Here is a 21,476-nt window from a genome sequence, read left to right as displayed (position 1 = left end):
TTGCTTATATTTTTTGAAAAAAATTCTTGACTGTATACGAGTATGTAATAATATGTTTTAATATATTTATTATACTTATCCTGTCCTAATATTATCTCCTACGTATGGAATCACAAAACGAAAAATCCTAATATTTGTCTTGTATTACCTATTATACTTACTCGAGTATTTTAATGAGATTGAAATAAATATTGAAGCAGATATCAACGATGCTACAGAAACTATTCGGCAAATTGTAACATATTCAGAGATAATGCATATTTATCTCAAATATAAATGTTGAGTTCTCATGGAAAACACTTTTTTGGGGTGAATGATCTGACTAATTATACCTGATTTTGTACAAGTAGTTATAGTCGTTCCTTTTGTTAATTTATGAATTAGTATCACATTGAAGCCGTTTCCATAATATCGTAGAAATTTTTTTGGCTATGCTAAGACGGCGTGGTAATATTTATTAATTTAAATATACATAATATACCAGCAATATTGATGTTCTTTTTTAATATTTTCAGAATTGAAAGCACCATAAAAAAAACTTGAACAATAAAACCGTATGCCGTAAACGAGGTTTTTCTCTGTTCATATTTATATTTCAGCGTATTTTCTTCATATTTCCCCCTCGCTGCGAGATGTTTCGAGCTATCTGTTATGTAAAACAATGCATTTTTAATATATTTGCAATTCAAAATACCTTTTATCCTATTCCCGTAGTTGAATATCATGAACAATATCAAAATACGATGTACAATATATTTCGAGAGAAAAGTTTAAATACATTCGAGCTGCATCAATATTTTTAAAGTAGACAGTCATTATTCAATTTTAGTGCGAAAATTTAGTATTGTTAGTGTAACTAACTACTACTACGAGTAATAATAGCCCAGCGGTAAGGACTGAGACAAGCTATCGTATGTCGCGGGTTCGATTACAAGGTTAAGTCTTAAATAAATCACACTATGTGCGTTTATATTGGATTTCTAATGCTCATTAACAAGTTTCTAGAGGATGGGCGGTGTCCTCTGCGTACCATAATACCATACTGCGATCGCGATCCCGCTTGCCAAGCGTGGCGATTATAGTATATCCCCATATAAATGTCTTTAGGCGAGAACGATGTCTTGCAATGGGTCTTTGTGCTGACATCACAACGATGACGGCTTACAGATATCAACAATATGATAGATTTATTTGATTTTTCAGCAGCTATGTTATTTTTCGATTGTAGAAAGCAGATCGATTTTGTTCTAAAATACGTACCACACGCGTAATTGATATCTTATGCAAAGGCATCGTATGTATTGTTTAGGCACGAGATGTACAGAAGTACATGAGAAGATCAGAACAAAAGTAAATGTCATAGAAAGTTGAAGTGCTAGTGAACAGGCATTGTAGCGTGCGGAACGTATTCCTTCTGGGACCTCAAGGTTCCGTAGTGAAGATATTGATAAGTTATTACTTTTGTTTCACTTGGCTTAAGTATGTTCGAGGATAAATTGTGTATAATTTTACATAGCACGAAGCGCATTTATCAAGATTGTTTGTTTTGCTTATGACCTGTAAATAAAATTTAGGGGCCAAAGTATATAAAATTTCATATTTTAAATTATTCGTTTTGTGAACTACGCAATTACTAGTATTATTATAAATAGTGTTTAATTAATATCGATAATTATCGTTACAATTACAGAATAGAAACAATATCAATACAAAAGAAAAATATCCCAATCATGTTTTCAATAAAGTAAGATTTAACGGTTAGCAAAACCGTTTTTTGAAAATAAATGTGAAACACATTATAAAGTAAAATGATGCAATCTTTTCACCTCACTTACCATTGTTTTAAAGTCGACCCCGAGGTCGGAGGCGTTATCAATAAAACTGAAACATTCACCCTTTAACTGAACAATATATTTTAGTTAAATAAGCTACACAAGCAAACTAGGAAACTTGAAAACTTTATTTTAAATTTACCTTTGAATAACTAACGTATTTTGTATTATTTAGTAATTGTGACAAGATTCGGTTTACAATGTGATGCTATCTGCGATTTTTAAATAAAAATGTAATTCAGCATCTAAACAAGGTTTTTGTCTATTTATGTCTTTCATTTATCCTATCATTTTTACAGTGATTACTCATGTAGGTGTTAAGAATAAAGCCAGAAAAGCCAAATTCGATAAAAAAGAAAATTCAAATTGTATCTATAATGGCAATTTTCAACTTAAAGTTACGGAAGTTACTAACGAGGTCATGGTCTGAGAAAAACCCAAAACAATTTTTTGTTCTGTGATAAATTTTTCAATATCCATAATGCAGAATTAGATCAATTTTGTCAAAGTTTTTTGAAGCATTAACATATTATTTTATTTTATGATATATATGTATATATATATATATCAATATGCATATATATATATATATCAATATGCATATATATATATATTTATATATATATACATCATATTTGCTACGTCTTTACCGAGACTGCCAAAAGTTTTTGAATCCTTGTAAAATGTTATATTGTTACCGTATTATTTCAAAATTATTCAGTGTCCAATTTTGCGACATTCTGATAGGCAATGTTGTAAAATACAATGTTGTACTGTCTGTACTTGGAATTATAAGATTAATGGAACGCCGTTCTTTTAAAACGATAATCCCCGATTTCGGACACAGTAGGATGGCCCTTGGGTGTATCAAGTAGAAGATTCGAGTGTAAGAATGCTATATCGATTGCCGTCATCCCTGCCGTCAAGCCGTATCGAAAATAAAATTATGGACTGTAATGTCTTATTTCTTTAAGAAATATTGAACTAAAAGTGCCTGTAAAATCGCCTGTAACAAATAATAACTGTCAATTTTTTTTAGATAATAGCTTATTGTATTTATTTCATATTATATGTTCATAATTTTTTTTGAAGTTTATTTATATTTACTATAACAAATAGAATTATTCATGACGGCGACAGGCAGAAATGTTTAAAAAATATTAGCATTAGTTATAGAATAATATGATTAATAATTGACTAACTGCGGCAAAAAAACATGTTTTTAAGAACACTTACTACAACGTTTAGTTACTATAATAAGCAAATCAATAAAACAAATTTAAAGAAAAGAAAAATTAAAATCTTTGGATGTAGTAGCTCAATCTGCATTGTTCATTATTAGGATCCAATGTAAATGTAATCAGAGACGCTAACATCGATTTACTTAAATCCATTAGTACCCTCTGCCTTACATTAGTACTAACATAAATTTCAATTTACTAAGATCATCGGCAATAAAGTTAGAAAAAACACAGACATTTTACAAATAGCAACTTATTTGAAATTGTATTTATAGCTTTAAAAAGTTATAAATATATTTTTCTCGGCCTTTATAATGCGGAAACAAATTTTTAGTGTTAACATAATTTTTTGGATATTGTGTTTTATGATCAGAATGTAAAATTACTCATAAAAATAACAATAAATACAAGGTTCGCATTAAAAAAAATTGAAGGTTGCAGTTAAGGTATAACGCGAAGGCGAGGGTTCGTAGCACGTCGTAGCGTCGCTACGTTTTCCACCTGTGCTGCTACGTAGGGCGCGGGTGGATCATTCGCGCCTAGACCGTCGGCCGCGATGGGCGTTCTTCGAGTTCCGAGTACCGCTGCTGCCGAGCTAGAGCTCGAGCGAGCGAGACGGCCCCACCTGTTGATCGTCGACGACTCGAGAGAAACGCGTGCGGGCGAGGGTAAGTACTAAGAAATTTTGTTTCAGTTTTACAAAAAAATATTAATCAGTTTATATTTTTTTCTTCTAAATAATAACGCTGTTGTTTAAATCTTTTTTTCGCTTCTTCTTGAATTAAAGAAAACATTTATTTTTGTCAATTTTGAAATTTATAATAATATTTGTGAAAACTACAAAACAAGGATTTTCTTTAAGGATTTCTAAATTAAGTTTTTGGCTATTATTAAAAACGAATACATTTTGCAGAAGCTTATTAGAAATAATTTTCGAATTAAATTATAATTGAAACTCTGATGTTTTTTTCGGCTTAAAACTACTTGAATTTCAGCAAATATAATTAATTAACTTTTTGGAGGTCTTGAGAAAATATATATTAAGTATAGGTTTCCCAAATAAAAATCAATGATCACGTTTTTAGTTTTACTAATTAGTAATATTTATGAAAAAAAATCTTCAAATATTAGAAATAAGTAAAACTCTTATAAATATAATTTAGAACATAATATTAAAGCAATCTGTACTTTTGGCTAATTTTTTTTTATATAAAAAATTAAAATTCTTGACGATAGTTGGATTAATATTTATTTTATAGACAATTTGTTTTTACTTTTAGATATTATTAATTTTTTTTAATATTATTGGTAGGTAGTATTTTAACAAACTAGGCATTTATCATGGGACTAAAACGCTTAAAAAAATTTGGTTTTGGATGTTGATAGTCATTGTATTTACAACTTCGACTATGCATCAAAGCATTTTTGTTCTTGTGTATTTTTGTGAATAAAATAAATTACATGACATCTTTATAAAAATTTAAAAAATTATGAGAAATATTTTTATAATTTACAGGTTCTTATGTTGCAAGATTGATTCAAATGTTAATTACAAAGCCTGAAATATGTGTCGCCAAGAACCCAATCTTAAAAAAAAACAATTTCTTCACCGTTAGGCATTACGATTTTATTTGGTAGAATCACACATGGTGAAGACAAATTTCGATTAATGTTTTCATTTAATTTTTAAATCAATTTTTTATATTGTGTATTTATAAAGCTCGTTCATAGGGAATTAATCTTTTGGATGATTATAAATATTTTAAAATAATTATCGCAATTATTAATATAATAAACACTATGCAATAAATATTGAGTTATTTCTACTCTTCTCAGTACTCTTGTTAGAGTTGTTGTGGTTATGCCCCAGTCGGTTTTGGTGCCTCCGCTGCTCGTGCTATGAGTTGTCGTGAAGCTCGGTGCTTGGCGAATTGGTAGTATTCATTTACTGAGTTTTTAGTGGCATTTGTGATGAACCTTTCCATCTTGCCGGAGGGTGTCCACGAAATTGCTTACCTTCCATTTTGTCTTGCACCACCAAACGATCCATAGAGTTCTCACATTACAGGTGTCATCTTAAATATTTAGATGCGGCTGCTTACAATTAAATCAAACTTATTTACCACATTTTCAAAGAAAAATAAAACGATCTAACCAGAAGGAAATATATAAATATTATAGGAAATAAATTAAAAAAATAAATACGAAAAACTTAAAAATTACTTTATCTTTTAAGAAGGCTTATGGCTAGTTAGCATTTCAACGTGGCATTCATTAACACATAAGCTGTGTTTAGTAAGTTAAAAGAAAAGTTGACGCAGGAATAAAAATACGTTTCTTAATTTCTTTATTGACTACAATTTCGTTTAATATATGTTAGGAAGATTAACTTCGGAAAGTGTTTATTCTGGACAATTTTGTCTGGTGGCGTTACGTTATAACCCAGCTGATATTCAAACTTTGATCGTTAGATTGGGATAACGGCAAGTAATAGGCGTTGCCAATTACTTTTGGCCCCTAATATTCTACTTTTGAAATTGAGTAGCTTTCCCCTTCGACTATTCAACTAAAAACTAAATTGGTTTTAAAAAGTATTATTATATTATGTTGGAAATTGGTGAAGACTTTAATGTAATAATGAGCATACTCTGTTAGTCAAATTAGGGAGTGGTAAGGTGACGGTGTTAGGCGCGGCTCTCAAGGTTTAGCTAAGCGGTACCACCTGTGGACAAAATTGCCTTTGATAAGAAGTTGGCCTCATCAGGGATAGTCGAGGAGATTTTAGCACGTAATTTACTGTCATTTTTTTGAAAATATTGAAAGAAATATCACGTTTAAATATTAATGTCCATGCATTAATATTTTAATATTTCGTATTATAGAAAATAAAAACTATTACAGATAAAAGATATTGGTATGTCAAAACTTATAAGAATTAATAATAAGTTAAAAAAAATTATCAAATTATAATTACAAAAAATACGTACATAAATAGAGTATTTTGTTATAGGTGTACAAACTTTCAATGGATGAATTTGATGCAGCTCATTTACTGCCAATAAATGTATTATACGCCCGACTCAGAAATCATCGGTTTCAGAAAAAAATAATAATGCAGTGATAAAAAAGTGTCATCGTATTCAAAAGTAAGGATCACTACATATGGCACTTCAATAGATAAATACAGAGTAATCACATTATGCAGTGTGATTAGAAATAGGTGTAAAGGCTTTAAAGCTGTTTGCTAATAAATGACTTATTACATATATATATATACATACATATATATATATACATATACATATATATGTATGTATATATGTACATATATGTACGATCAGTGACTATCTGATAAAGAATAAAAAAGTTAATATACTTAATTGACCGTAATATTAATTTTATTAAAATAAAAACCATCAAGATTCCTTTAATCGACAAACAAAAGTGGTCGGTCTTGTTACTAAGTGATCGGAATAAATCAGAATCGTTCACGGTCGAATAATTTTTCCGCCTCTTTTGAAATCTGATCTAATTATTGAGTTATTTTATAAATTTTTACACGACACCGCCGTTAGGGTTTCATCCAGATAAAACGAAGCGTACTTAATTGAGAAAATATTTTAAATGTGTTGTTATTTATATGCGATTAAATGAAACAAATAAAATTTTAAGGTTTATAATTAATACAATAACTGCTGGCAATATAAAATCTAAGACAGAAAAAAAAAATTAATGTAATATGTAGTATTCTTTCTCTTTCTTCCTCTTCTTTCTTCATCTTTACGGTATTTATTATTTATGAAATCAATTTTAAGATGGGGTGTACTATATTTATATTAATTAATAGCAAATGGGCTATATAATATATTAGATTTAAAAATTTTACATCTTTTACAGATAACCTATATAATACAGCAAATATTGTTTTATTGCAAATATTTAATATTTTATTATGTTAGAAACGAATAGAATGTTTGCCAAACAGTTACTTTTTAGACTAGACTCTATACTTATTCAATTTTCCACTTTAAATTTATTAATAGACATTAATAACTATTTGCTTAATTTTAAATGAAAAGACGCGTAAGACGTTCATTGGGATTATTATACTATATTTTTTGGGGTTTCTGTATATATAAGTAAATAATTTGTACATGTAAATAAATTAGGGAAATCTCGTTAATGATAAAATCGTGTTACGGTTTGGCGCTTGTAAATAGTAAATTTTGAATACCATTTAAATTAATTTTATTATGATTTATATTAGAGTAAATTTCGTTATTAATTTTTTTGGACGTCAAAACGAAGTTTATTGTTTTTAAAGTACAATACCAGTATTAAAAATGTTGCATGAAATTTATTATTCGATTCAAATCAACATGCAATCGATTGCTGACATAGTACATGTCAAGGGCGCAGTAATATTTCTCAACTGGTAAAATTATTCGGTATCATGTTGTTTCCACGTAAAGCGTAGGCGTGGCTGGCGTAGCTACAACGTAGGTCTGTTACGGGATAGCCCTCGCACTACCTCAGGTTAATATTTCATAAACGTAAGTTTGTTTCTTATTCTTATTCAATGAAATATAGTTTTTCAACGCAAAATTAGATTTATTCAAATTGTTTCTAACGATCGATTAATACTATTTTTAAAGTTGTTACTTTCGTCGTATTTGTCCGGTTTTGAAGCTACTAAAGAGAAAGAAAAAGTTGGACTTGTGATGTTTGTATAATTTCATATTGGCATTAATACGTCTTCTTGTTTTTTGGAAATTTAATCGTTCTTGTTTCGAAGAGACTGAAAAATACTATTTATTATATATAACCATAGATTTTTAGATAGCTTGTATTATAAATTAATTGACAAATAAGCTATACATTTAATATTTATTCTTATATATATATATATATATATATATATATATATATATAAGAATAAATATTAAATATATATTATACCTATATGTATATCAAAAATTATATATATATTAAATAATTATATATATATTATACCTATATGTATATCAAAAATACTGGATTGGAGCTTCAGTTATTTTTCGATCGACGAAAACACTGTATTCTTCAATGAAATTAGAAATATATTTCGTAAACGATTTCAGCAAAGCTATTTCGTTCGTTTTATATATAGAAATTTATGCACGCCTGTACGCGGTACAAGGTCGGAGGCTGCGCGGGTCTCGATCATGACCCACTTCCGGGTCAAGATCAGACGGAAGTTGTGCATGACGTAAAACGCATGCGCACAGAGCGATCCTCGTTCGCTTCAATGAAGACAATGATAGATTCGTGAATTATTAATATAGTCACATACGTAACCGTTACAATCCTAAGGCTATATACATTAGAGATGTGGCTCTCATAGCAACTACAGTTTCGTTCAGCAATACATATAAATTTTTAGTATAGTTGTCTAACAAAAGTTTATATTAATAAAAAAAGAAAATGTAGGTAAGTCCTGTTATAACATAAAGCTGTCTTGACATTCCAAAAAAATACGATGAAACGATTGTATCAAAATGTGTTTTTCATTTTATTGATAAGAAAAAATAGATACAACTCTGGTGTCATAATGAAATCTTCCACTCGTCACTTTTGAGAGACTTAACTGACAAAAATGGCAAACTCAGCCAATTTTATTGTACTATCGTGATTATTTCAGCTGTAGGGTGTCTTTTGGTAGATATAAGCCAACCCCATATTTCCAATAAGATCGGTTGGATGCGATTTACATCAAGTGTTTTGTGAAGATCTTAACAAGATACCTTAGCATGACTGTAATACGATCATGGCAGGCACGTAAAGATAAATTGTATAGAGTCGTCTGTGTTCCGATAAGCTACCCTTATGATTGACATAAACAACACTTATACATATATAATAACACATGATTAAATCAAACAGGAAGGTGTTACATGTATAGAAATACATAGTATACTTTCTTGCCTGATATTTCCCTATGCCGGATCTATTAGGATCGTGGAGTTCTGTCCACGTTGCAGTAAACAGACTCCTTAAGTTTTAATTGAATATTTCATATAACTGTTTAACGTTGTACACAGGTTCTTTGTTCAATTAAATATCAAGAGCAATTAAGAGAAAAATAGCTTTGTTAACTCTTGAAACACAGAGCTAAATGTCGATATCGCGAAACAAAGGCAACTTGAACTTTGTTATAATTGTTATTGTCGACCGTTGTGGAATAAATATGTCGCATTCAAGTCGCCATATATGGTTTATAATGAAATAGACCATTGTAGCGTAACAAATTTCTTCATTAACAAGTTAAAGACACCAACAAATTTTTCTATCGTCTATTCGTAGCTGCTATTTAGTATTTTAATTCCATGATATGGCCCTTTTTTCGACGTAGTTGTAAACAAAGGTGATTATTAAAATTTTATAGTCTTAGCATATCAATGATGTAATCCGGGACCTAGTAGTCTTAATATCCAAAAGAGAAATAAAAATTAAATTGAAAAATAAATTATGCGATGCCACGAGAGATGTCTTGTGATAAATATTTTAAGTCAGACGGAGAAGAGATCCGTTTTATTGCGATACAATCTCGGCAAAGTCCTCGCTTGTCTAGTTAATATGTTTCTTTTGTTTCCATTGTGACAAATCATTGCGAACTTGATCTACGAGTATTTATTCCAGAGTTTGAGTCATATAAGAATTTTTGGTCTTAATTAATTTTTAGAAATAATGCAAATAACTGAATAAAAATATTTTTCGTAACATTAATTGTTATTATATGAAATTAATAATAATAAAAAAACTTATTAAAATGATTTATTAATAATTATAAAATCTATTGTATTGGTTATAGACAAAGTAGCCAAGTTAATATGAAAAATTAAGACCCGATATTTGTCACAAAAACAAAAATATATAATGGAAAAATAGCCTCACCAGTGTTTTTAAAATGTGTTGTCAGCAATTCTGTCGTCAATAACATTACTTCGCTTGTTCCAACATTTTTACCAATACAACACAGTTTCTGGAGAATCTTCTTTGATTTGCCTAACAGTGTAACAATGCCGTCACAGATCAGAGAGACAACTATCTAATGCACCGATTAGCTACGTGTTTTCGTTCATCTGAATTATTTTTATTCATTCGGGTAGTTACAAAAAAAAAATATTCTACGATAGTCAATTTTTAACAATTACGCGATTTAGAAATTTCGTCTCACTTAATTTTTCGCTACTTATATCATATATAAATAGTGAAATTATACTATTTATACTATATACCACAAATTAAAAAATCCGTTGAGATACAAGAGAAAAAAATGACATTACAGCGAATAGAAAACTTTATATAAAAATAAACAACAATATCACAGATTAAATATTTCTTAAGAAACATTCCTTGTACCATTTGAACGTAATTAAATTGCAGGCGGGTTACTTGGGGTCGTGAAGCAAGTCAAAAGCCGTTTAGATATCTCAGATTAATTTCTTGAATTTCATTTTACTATCGTATTTCCCCAAGGCCTTTATTTAAGTCATTGCCCAAATACAGGCGTTTAATGAACTTTCTGTTGTGTGTACATATTAAATTATTTATATGTCGGAGTGACTGTGTTGTAAAATTGCGTACACATTAATAATTGTATTATCACTATTACTATAGTAATTAACGAAAATATGCGTATTAGAGAAATCGGCAAAGCTGACATTGATTACTTTTTGAAAAAATTACATGGACTATTTTTGCGTTAAATATTTTAAGAGTAAATTATTCGTTTAAGCATTCTTTATTTCTCTATGTTTGAATAAAACTATAAGTAATATACACGTATACAGATGGACATAATATTATATATATACATCAACGTATCAACCTAGCATGTACATGTGCATTCTTCCCCTTTGTTTGAAGATAAATTAAATGCGTTGTATTTTAATGATATGAATAAGTACCGTTATGTGTTTTACGCAACTAAGTGTTTAAAATTTAATTATAAAAGGCGTTTTTGTTTTTTTTTAAATCTTGAAAACAGGATTATGGCACTCGTGTATAGATGTCGATGCATTACAAGAATTACCGTATTATGCAGAAACATTCACTTGCATATACACACATACAACAAATTGTTTTAGCTCTTATTATAAAGGAACGAACTGTTATTATATAATTGTTCTTTACTAAACTCCAAAATTTTATCATCCTAGTTTATTAATATATTTTTACAATACTTTACTGTAATTGTGTATTCACAATACCTAACATATTTCTGAAAATTTAGATTTGCTCACACTGTATTCTATAAAAAAACTACCTTAATGGTAAATCGTAACATTATAAAAATTAGTCGCCTTTGTTTCAGTCTATAGAGCTCTACTGCAAGGCATAGGTCTCCACTAAAAATATTTATGGGGGACAAACCATAATCGCCACGATTGGTGTTGGCGATCGCAGTGTGTTATGAGAGTACGCATAGGACGCTGTTGTCCATCTGTGTCATAAATTTGCTTTGACAAGTAAAACCAACTGACTTAACAAACGTCATGTCAAAAAACCAAAGAGGCCAGGCGCCCACACATCCTTTAAAAACTTGTTTGTGGACAGTGGCATTCGAACCCGCGACTTACGATGGCAAGTCTGTCCTCTATATTACAAAAAAAATTAAATAGTCAAAATCTATATTTTCTATATAATACATCGCATATTAAGTATATCCTGTATAAATATTTCAGGCATTCATTTTTGCCAAATAAAAGTTTTTATTATATATATAGTTTGAACGCTAAATTAATCTTTATAGAAGGGTAATACTATCCAGTTTTCCAGTATTTGTCGAATAGGCTTCAATCAATATAGGAGAAGTGATTAATATTCTTTTTTTTCTGTCACTCAACGCTTCGTTACGAGCGTGTTTCGTTTTAATTAGAATAACAGTAAAAAACTGTTAAAAGCTGCTTTGGTGAGAATTAAAACTAAGATTAATTAAAGTGCTTCAAGACTTCAGAAATACTTGAAGCTATACTCATAGCAGTATTAAATTAGGCTCCTTGAAATAAAAAATAAATATTAGAATTATTTTCTAGTGGTTGAATCGATATTTCGTCACTTTTTATATTTTTTCACGAGATATAAGGAGAGATCTTAATTCTATTTGATAGCAGTTGAAAGACGATGGGAAAACGACTATTGATTTCTTAATTCAGCGAACAGTTTACCGTGCGATAAAAGGAAATGAGATTATAGAGCCTCATTTCCGTTAATTTCATTATTCATGAAGATAAAGATAAAATTAATTTACTTAACGTTGGATTTTTTAATAGGAAATGGTCAATTTTGTTATTTCTTATTTATTTTTGACTCTACTCTGCTATATAAGGTTTTATAGTTGTGGAGAAGAAGTAGGAAGAAATTCAAAAATCTTTTATAAAAGTTTAAAAATACGTATTGATGTATAAACGATATATATATATATATATATATATATATATATATATATATATATATATATATATATATATATGTATATATATATAATATTTAATTATATATATATTATGGTATGTTTATGTATAATTATATTATGCTATAGCCATTAGTATACTTATATAGTGTTTTTTAAGTGATTCTCTTTCGTTTCAAGCATTGATTTCACTTTTTTATTTTATTTTTCGTGTTTTACGATATCTACTAGTTTCACCTACCTTATCAATTTATCTCTGCACCGTCCAAACGGTTAACAGTCAGAGAATGTCTTCGGCATTAAGTTCGCTGTTATTCAAAAATTTATGAAAATTTTATAAATAACAATAAATAAGGCACCATAATTTTTCATTGTTTTTATTACACGTGTCAAACATTATATCTTTACATTAACATGACCATTGAATAGAACGAAATGTAGTATTGCGTTAAGTATGAAATTAACAAAGTGACATTGGTATTTTAAAACGATCCATCCAAGTGAAAGCTCGGTTTAAATTTGTTTAGTAGATTCTGTGTGGTAATAGTTATCTGTAATTTCTTCAGTAGATAATAAAATTGTACTCGTATATTTATGATACCGATAGCATAACTGCGTATTTTTTTTTAAATTTGTGAAATTATTAAGCGGTATTTCTCTTATTATTAAATTTAGCTGAAAGTTAACTGAAAATAAATAAAAAAAAAGTTAATTGATAAATAAATTCTTTCACTATAGAAATTGCCAGAGGCCGTTTAGGTATGTATTTTTGCAAAGCGTTTTTACTTCGTAGAGAAAATCTGTATGAGATGTCTTGTACTACTGCGAAACCAACTAAAAGTTTACACCAGCCACCTACCAGCTTAAAATCCAATCATCTTAGACGCCTGTTGTCACAACTTAGAGAACGTGTTTTGTATGCCACCGTAGTTTCAACAGTGCAGGCATTATGACTTTACGGCTTAAAGTTTGAATTCTCTGTTTGTCATTATAAAATGCGTGCGGGATCAACTTGCTCGCAACTGCTAGGTGCAAACGTTATGCATTATAGTAATCCCTTACTGAGCTAAAGAGAGTTTATAGAGGAGATGTAGGAGATGAAAATTAAAGACGGATAATATAAAAAAATTTAATATGAAGCAATCCGAATTTTGCAAACGGTTATTGGTTTTGATTTTAGTAAAGAGTTGTAACCATACATTAATTGACATCAATTGAGGTATATATTTCACTTTGGCTGAACCAGCTTCCCGTCTACTCGACTTCGGACATAAAAAAAATCACATATTTTAATTTAGAGTATGGGCAATAAGTTAAACCCGTCGGTACCAGATGGCATAAAGGAAGCATACGCCTTTCTATCATATTGTACTATTTTACGATTCATTTTATTACCAGTTTTATTACAGTTCGAGTTTTTCAAACTTATAAGTTTATAGGTCAAGGATGACACTTTTCATATTACCTACAAGTTCGGAGTGGGAGAGACGGGGAGGTAATGTCGCAGCATGAGCATAATAGAAAATTGCGAACATCTTCAGTAGATAATATAAATGACATAACGCGGGTGACAAATTGACGATGATATTCACTGCGGGAATTATATTTACATGTATTTTTTATTAAATATAAAAAAGCTTCATTCATTTTTTCTAAAATAATTATTTATTCATACTCTTATCCCCATAGAAACATTTGCAATTGCCACTGCGGCATTCTCAGACCTTAGACTCGGTGTTTGGCACTAATTTGTGTAAAATTACTCCTGAGGATGTCCCATGGAGGGGTGAAACACGTGTTGAGTGAATTAACGGTGGTAGTTGAGTAATGCGCATTATTTGCCGCACGCGCATTTATCAGCGGGCTGGCGGGCGGCGCACATTATTGCACGACAACTGCTACATAGCGGAAGTAGCTATATATTAGTCCTTTTCTTACCTATCAATAACTATACACATGTAGGACACTATACGGTTCAATCAAAATTTCAAAATGACAATTATTGTACTTTCATGAAAAGAATATTAAACATTTTTTAATATTTTAACATGCCTTTATTTACTTTATTAAATTAAAACTAAGTCAGAGAATCTAGACAGCCGAATAATTGTATTGTTTTTAATGACTTAGATTTTCTCTTTATAGTCTGTGTAAATAATCGTCTTGATCCTGTATCCCAGATAAAAAGTGCACAAGACGTCTCCATAAAATTTTCAGGCCGATTTTTGAGCTCTTGCTACATATTACCAAGTCAGAAAACCCTGAGGATTTGGGGCAGACACAGATTAAGACTCGTATCTGTCACGTGAGTTCTTTCCTTACCTTCCACGTCTCCCCCCTGAACAGTGAAATTGATTTTGTGTTGAATCTAAAGATATTTAGATATGGAATACTTTAGCAGTTGAGAGACATTACTATCCTAAATTAAATGCTACGGTTTGAAGAAAACCGCATGACTGTCCTTTACGAAACGTTATTAAGGAATGCCTCTTTTGACAGAGTTACATAGCTGACTATATGCGGGAATCATGAAGGGTTGCCACAATCGCGCGGCGTATGAGACTTATGTGGAGACTTTTGTCATCGCGGTGCACTTTGGGTGTAACTCGAAGTACGGTGTCTGTTAACAAAGTGATTATTCCCACTTCGCTTAAAGTTGCGACAGTCGAGACTCGATAACATATAAGTATGTAGCTTTAAGTATGACAGCTACTACTCTTTAGTTTGATCCCTCGAGTTATTTTACGTGACTGCTACACAGGGCAAAGTTCTGCGAAGACTGTGTATAACCGTTCAACAATCATTACTTCGTGTAGAAAACAGTACATAATATTCTAGTGTATGCTTTTGCCTGGAACCTTAATTAACAAAGTATTAAAACAAAAACAACTTGTTTTTTGTAACTCAACTTGGTCTATTTATTTAAAACTAGCTACTCTGACAGATGTTGTACCGTCAGAAGTAATTGACTCGGCGTAGTCCGTTAGAAAGAATAGATTAAATAAATATATTTCAGAATAAACACTTAATTTGTTAATTTCATCTCTTAATAGTTTACAACGTACAAAAACAATTTTGAATTTTTCACACTGTTAGTAATGAATGAAATGACATTACAAAATTAGATTAACGAAAGATAATCCATATGTTTGGAATTGAATTATATTTTTGTTGTTGATGTCACATATTCGATAATAAGCGATAGAAATTATAATTTTTTCTACTATACCGGCGTTTATTTTTTATTTTTCTTTACATTAAAACCTTGTGGATATTAAAAAATATGGGAAAAGAAATAGCTGATTTGATAACGCCGTTTTCGAGTTTTGTGCATAGCGATAGATTTAGCGATTCCGTTTTATCTATTCTATAAATAATCTTGACCATCACCATCATTAATATATCATCTATTTATACTTCCAATGATATAATTAGATGAAGTATTTATTTTTAGAATTGTGGATATAGCCAAGGTGGAACGTAATAATTTATTTGTAGAAATAACAGCGAAGCGTTTGCGTGCGTCATGTCGTATGTGAAAGCTAGTATATTTACGTTTAAAATACCATGACATTGTTTAACCTAAATCAACCTTGTAGTACTCTCCAGTTTTGCTGCGTGTTTTTAAATATACATTTGATTTATGGCATAGTTTCCATGACTGAAGCACTTTCGCTTATTAAGCACCGCGCCTAAAAGCTTCCACATAACTTGAAACGTAATAACAATGATATGGCCTTTATATTCAGTAATATTATTTTTATTATATGGCTAATATATGTCAGTAACAGATTAGTCGAAATAATTAACGTTTAATAATAAAAAAACCTTATGTCATGAGCAGAAGTTATCAGCGAGTTAAACACGGTGGACAACGTTGTCTAATTATATTATTTATTTAAAATTTATCTAATTTTCAAGATTCTTCATTGGAAATTTTAAAAGATTTTTGACAGAATACATTTAACCATCGTAAGCTTCTGTCGTAAAGTAACCTCGTAGACAAGCGTGCAACGTACAAGCGTACAACAACTGTAGAGTTTATTATAATAATCATGTTACTTATAAATACGTTTCAACTAGTGTTTACTAACAAGACATAAATATTTACTTAGTTTTACCGTTTACTAATACATATTATGCATAAATCACTCTTGTCAAACACTAAACGTACACTTCGTTGTTGAGAGAAACAAAAATGTATTCACTTTTTCAACGTGAACTCTAAGTGTTTTAACTACCGTTATAATTATTGGAAGGAACTATTTTAAGTAAAATAATTGAAATGCCATAGTAACAAATAAAAAGTTTTTCTTATTAACTACTACATAATATAAATATTTTAGTAATATACAGCTTATAAATTATGATAATTACTAGCGTATTTAAAATTATACTGGTTTCATTTTTCATCGGTGCTATTATTCCGGCGTTTACAGTTTTGTCGTACTTAGTTCGCAGATCTTAAATCCGCAAGCTATTTAACACATATCTTAAAATTAGCTCCGCAAATTTTATGCAATCGTATTAAGGCGTTAATTAGATATCTTTAAGGTGATTTTTAATAATTGTATTGCGTAAGACTGGTTGTTGTTGATATTTGGGTGACAGTAGGCGTGCCAAAACTAGTATTAATGCCAAACAATGTTAATAATTATGAAGAGTCACTAGTTTTTAAACAGTTAAACCTAAATCAATATTTATTAAAAACATTTTTGAGGTTCGGGCACATAAAAATCCTAAATAAAATAGATGAGCTTTGTAATATTGAGAAGTTCAAACCTTTGCGAAAAGAAATAAACAAGCCTTTGTTCCACAACAACATTATTAGTTTGACTTATCGTGTACCGGTTTATTGAAGTCGTGCACTCGATTATAAAAAAGGAGAAGACGAATCCCTTTGTAATATTTCTTGGAATATTAAGTTCAACCTTCGCAGAAAATAAGTATCGTTAGAGGTTGTACAGGAAATACGTTGTACCGTCTTCCCGGAAAAAGCTAAATGATGTATTCCCGGGAGACGTTACCTTGATTGTTACTGTGTGATAACTTTTCTCATTTGGCGACTTACAACTCGTACGCCTTTTAATTATCTGACTATATTTCTCAACTATATGTCGACACTAATTTCTTAATGACTCGCTACCGTATTTTACACTTCTAATTTCAAAAAGTCATTTAAACATCAAAGTCATTGCTATCCAACGTGTGCAGAAAATATCTAATAAAAAATTTGATTGTCATATTATACATATAATGCTACATGTCAAACGCCAAATAAAACACGAAAATGAAGGCTCGTCTAATAAAATTCCTCCAAAATTAACGACGATATTTTCTTAACCAAATTATTCTCTACGTACTTCTTAAAACAATGAAACAAAATGTTGGACATTTTCTTAATAACAATTTAATGTAATATTTTTGAAGATAATGTAGGTAAGAACTTAATTGATAAATATAAATAAATAGCTTGCTTATACTTCTCTCCTACAAATTTAAACAATTATTATTAATAGCATTAATTCTTTGATTGTAACTAATGTTCAGATTTTGTGATCCATTTTCCTGGATTTATTTAGGACATTTTGTAAGCATCATTTATATGACTACAATAATAAAGTTTAATTTTAAACAACAAAGTAAAATGTTTTCTTTTTTTAAATTGGCATTTACATTTTGTGTCAGCCTGTCATTGGAACCCTGGACTGGGTTTGGGCCTCATGCAGCTCAATCCCTTTATTTCAATTAATTATTAAAAAAAAACTCTCTATTCTTCGCCTATCTTCTCCATTCCTTTTGTAAAAATCCTTCTTTAAAAATATGGTTTACTTTCATAACACACAATAAAACTCAATTCATATAATTGATTAATGATAGTGTTCGCTGAAATTCAATGAGGTGAAAGAAATCTTAACGAAAGAAATAATGATCAGAAAAAAATATTTTAATTCATTAAGGGAAATTACAGAAAAAAACATTTTTTTATTGTACAAATTTTTTTAAAAATAAATTCGATCTTTGTTGTACAAAATTTATAACAGTTTGAACGAAATTTTTAAATTTCTGTTAAATTGATTTAAGATAATTTTTTATTTGTTATTTTATTTTCGACTTGTATAGAATTGTGCAGAATAAAGGTATGTTTCGTTAATTTTTTATCATAAATTAAAGATATAAAGAAAACGGTTCAAACATTTTTTGATTGACAATGGAAGTATCACGAACAAAGGTACTGGATAAATTTCGATAATATCGTGGAACAAACCGAGATAAAATTCCAAATTGATATAATTTTTACATAAGCTGTCAGTTGCCATTTACATGAATAAAGAAAGGAAGAAATATCAGAGGTTTCAAGAAAGCATTTTGGACATGTCTATGAATTTTTATCTTAATAAAAATGCTCCCGATTTAAATTATGTTAATTTTTACTAATGCTTAAGTGCTGCCATACCAATGTTAGCTCTACATTCATTTTGTTATCATTTACGAATAATGTGTAATATCTCTGTATAAGAAGTATATGAGTTGTTAAAATACGAATCACTAAATAAGATGCTATTTAGAAGGTATCTTCATACAGGGCTTATTATTAGAATTATTAAAATACAAGTCTCATGACTGCATACACCTGAGGTTCCACCTTACCTGAAATTCATATAGCGAGATCAGTAGATAGTTTACTAAAAAAACGAGTGTCAGTGACGTCATCATCAATTCAGTCGAAGGATGTCTACGACTGGACATGTCTCCTCAATCGATTTCAAATATCACCTGTTGAAAGTGGCCTGCGTCCAACGTCTTTCGACGACCTTAGCAATGTTGTCTGTTCAATATATAGGAGGGCCAGTCCAGAATAGGAGAACTCGTGAGCATAGCCCTCTCCATGACTCGTTGGGTAACTGTGAGCTTGCCAATAAATCCCAAGTCCACCCAAGACCGCGCTTCAAAGCTATAAGCTATTAATACTATACTTAGGTGTGTGAGTAAAAAATAAAAGAAAATCTTTATGCATTTATCTCAAACATATATAGTTTCGATAAAAAGAGAATGTTTATTAAGCAATATGCTCTGATGTTGATAAAGTTGTTGTTAATGTAAATTTCAACATTAACAGAACGGTAGTTACGTATAATTAATGTTTGTGTGAGACTAATATTTATGTATTCTGCAGGTAGGTTTGTTCCAGTTTCAAATGTTCTATTTATGTATGATGAATGTTTATATAAATTTATTATAATAACTTCTTCACAATATAGAACGCAACCCGTATAAATGGTGCTTTTTTCAAATTTCATAAAGATGCCACACACCGTTTAATAATTAAAATATTATTAGATATAAGCTGACCAATGTAACACATGAGTGAAGACTAGAAGCACAGAAATATGGTTTATCATTTAGGGCCCCATTGGAAAGTGTAATTACGAGGATTTCTCGATGAAATAGAATTCGGACTGAGAAGATGCGAAGACTCACGAAAGTAACCGAGTAGATACCACAGACCCACAGTTGCTACAGCTGACCCTATAGGAATTATTGGAATCTATAGAATATGTCTAGCAGTGGGCTTCCTGCGGTTGAAATAAAATCGATGAATTATTTTATTATTCATTTCTACAATATTATAATAATATAGTAATGGAAATAACGAATAAAATTGCAGAACCATTTTCTGTCTATTTTTGCTTTAAATTATTTGATTATATGGTACTTTTGTTTATTTTTGACAAATTAATAAATCGACAAAGTGTTAGACTTGCTAAAAAGGAATGCAAGCGAACTAATATTTTAATTTCTGGAAGTGAAAAACTCTGCCCAAACTTTTGTAGGTCATTTTTAAAAACCTCTCTGAAACCTCTGACATAGCCTTGTGGGCGAATAAAAGGGAATTTTATCATTCCAATACACATTCTGAACGCCTTGCCTCCAAACAATGACCTTATTCTGAAGTAATGATGTGTGCGGCAAAATTTCCATGTATATTATGTTTTATGAATTTGAGCCACATTTTCTTGAACCTCATTTAGTTTCATGAATGTTGTTTTTATTATCCGTAACGATTATTCATTACTATGATAAATAAAATTGATTAAAAATTTTAAGTTAAATATTTTAAAAGATGAAGATGGTGATTTATACGTAGTTCGATTGTTACGAAAGGAAAAAAAATATTGCAGTAGGTGAAATTATTATTTATGTTTTGTGTGATGAGCTCTTTGTTTAAATTTACTGTATGTAGATATAGCCTTAGATAAGGTTTTATTAAACTATAATTATCTACATTTGTGAACTATTAAGACTACTTAATAATAATACCAGAAGTTATAAAACAAAGAGCGTAATCTCCTAACACATGTGACGTTTTACATGAAAAAGGACACTAAAGCCTGTTAATTTTTTTCATTTCGGTACATCAGCTTATAGGTATATATAGTTTTGGTAAAGTGGCGAAGAAAATATTTGTAAAAAATTTAAAACTAACTTTTGCTTGTAAATAATAATCATTTGTAAAAAACTTATCTAATAACATGTAGTGGTTTATATAATACAAAAATATAATAAATGATTTGCTTTTAACAGTTTAAAGTTTATTTATATTTAAATGAATTATTATTGTTGTATTATCACTCGGAATAACTTATTGCGTTGATATTGTGACAAACAAAGCGATAATATCACGCTTATCGGGGACATTTCAGCTAATTCAATACAAAGTAAACAACAGAAAGGTCAAAAAGTTTTTCAATTACCCGACCAAATATTAAAACCAATTTCGGAACGATTGCCTTTTATTTACCGATATTATTTTTATTGGGAATGATTTAGAAAATAAATTATCTTTTTGCAACAAAGAAATGTCCAATTAAACGTTTTTTTAAGCGAGAATATTGATATATCAGTGACCTGGTCATTTAAAAAACGCTCTTTGCTACCAACCAGTCC

At 29.8% G+C, this 21,476-nt stretch overlaps 1 protein-coding gene across 1 annotated transcript in view; it reads left to right on the top strand.

Moving 5' to 3' along the window:
- Window positions 1–3,629: 3,629 nt before the first annotated feature.
- LOC137923826 (synaptotagmin-10-like) overlaps window positions 3,630–21,476 on the top strand; it is a 67,278-nt gene continuing 49,431 nt past the window's right edge. The window contains exon 1 of the mRNA XM_068767099.1: window positions 3,630–3,741. Coding sequence (XP_068623200.1) covers window positions 3,630–3,741 — 112 coding nt within the window. The remainder of the gene's footprint in view (window positions 3,742–21,476) is intronic.

Source organism: Battus philenor, unplaced genomic scaffold (assembly GCF_028537555.1).
Source record: "Battus philenor isolate CCGP_79_NKW_IND1 unplaced genomic scaffold, ilBatPhil1.0.hap1 SCAF_22, whole genome shotgun sequence".
In the NCBI taxonomy this organism is placed as follows: domain Eukaryota; kingdom Metazoa; phylum Arthropoda; class Insecta; order Lepidoptera; family Papilionidae; genus Battus; species Battus philenor.
This window is presented reverse-complemented; position numbering and strand designations above follow the sequence as displayed.